We start from the raw sequence: 1,451 nt of genomic DNA, 5'->3' as shown, positions 1-1,451 counted from the left end.
GAATGATATATTGTGTGAGTGTATTTAATTTTATTTAAAAAAAACAAACATAACTGCCACTGCAATACTTTTTAGTAAGATTGTTTAGCTGCTAGAGACTAAATGTTTTCAAAAGGGGCACTATGTTTTTAAACAGGCTGATATCTTGTGCCAGACAGTATATAACTTGGAAGATTTGACATCTAAACTTGGTGTAATTGTAGTTGACAGATTGGAGCACAAAAGAAAACAGATTCAAGGGTTATGCATAATAAAATAACTGATATACATATATATCAAACCTAAATTAGCAGCTGTCATTTTCTTGAAATTTTTGTTGTTTCAGCAATACATGCATAAACAATACAAGTTTATTTTGAAAATTGTGGAAGGAAAAATTATAAACTCAGTTACATATGCTCTTGGATTCAAAACACAGCAATCTAATTCTGCACTAATTCACCTGACATGAAATGTTCATATGAAATAATTTAAAAACAAGTTAAGATTTAATTTTGTACTAGGCACAGTTATTTTAAGGAAACTCTATAATGTTGTACTGTAAACAAATTCTACCAATAGAAGGTTCTTACTTTAATGATTACTATTAAAGGGGCACTATACCTTTTAATGTATCCAATGGTATCCCCTGGCTTCACCTGGGCCACTCTTTCTGTGTCATTTAAAAATTTTAGTCTAAGAACCATATTACGGCTTAGAACTGAATCATCTTCTAAAGACTCATTATTGGCACTTGAGCTTTGAGGCTGATCAGTGCTTGTGTGGACAGAAGCAGTCTGTGAGTTCTCAGTGCCTATCTCTTGATGTTGTTCATTTTCATCTACTGATGCTGCATCCACTTCAGTGGGTCTTTCGTTTTTATCTTCATCCTCACTTTGGGATGTCTTCCCAACTTCCTTAACATCCTGTGCTTCTGTTGAGACAGACGCCGTTTCTGCAAAGTTTGAATCAAGTGAAGATTCTCCAGATGTACTTCGATTGCTTGTTCTACGCTGAGAGGCAACAGAAGCTACACTGGAATGGAACAGCTGCTCACTGCGGTCAGCAGTGTGAGTTGAAGCCCATGCTAGCATTAATACCAAAAAAAGTAGAACCAATCCAAATAAGACTGTGACTTCATCACCAACTCCTTCAATAAGAGCCATTCTTGTGAGTTTAAGAGGAAGGATATGTTTAACTAGGCACCTAAAAAAAACAAAAAAGAAACATTAAACCAGTAAACAGTTATCACAATTTGCAACAATATATTGAACAAATACTAGGAATGTGCATGGGTCACTAAGTAGTAGGGAGGTCGTTGTTAAGGAAAGGCCTAACATAAATTAATCCTTGCGCAGGAACCATTTGAATCATGTTCAGCTTTAGGAGGCACAATCTTAATTTGGCTAAGAAATGGCAGTGACATTTCTCTGTAAGCAGTGTGAAAAAAATACCATACACAAAGATTTGTC

At 35.2% G+C, this 1,451-nt stretch overlaps 1 protein-coding gene across 1 annotated transcript in view; it reads right to left on the bottom strand.

Annotated features, from left to right (window-relative positions):
* tmub1 (transmembrane and ubiquitin-like domain containing 1) overlaps nt 1-1,204 on the bottom strand; it is a 22,786-nt gene extending 21,582 nt beyond the window's left edge. Inside the window, exon 1 of the mRNA XM_051928831.1 lies at nt 604-1,204. Within this exon, the coding sequence (XP_051784791.1) occupies nt 604-1,145 (542 nt within the window). The 5' untranslated portion in view covers nt 1,146-1,204. The remainder of the gene's footprint in view (nt 1-603) is intronic.
* Nucleotides 1,205-1,451: the final 247 nt, after the last annotated feature.

The sequence above is a fragment of the Erpetoichthys calabaricus genome, chromosome 6 (assembly GCF_900747795.2).
Source record: "Erpetoichthys calabaricus chromosome 6, fErpCal1.3, whole genome shotgun sequence".
In the NCBI taxonomy this organism is placed as follows: Eukaryota; Metazoa; Chordata; class Cladistia; order Polypteriformes; family Polypteridae; genus Erpetoichthys; species Erpetoichthys calabaricus.
This window is presented reverse-complemented; position numbering and strand designations above follow the sequence as displayed.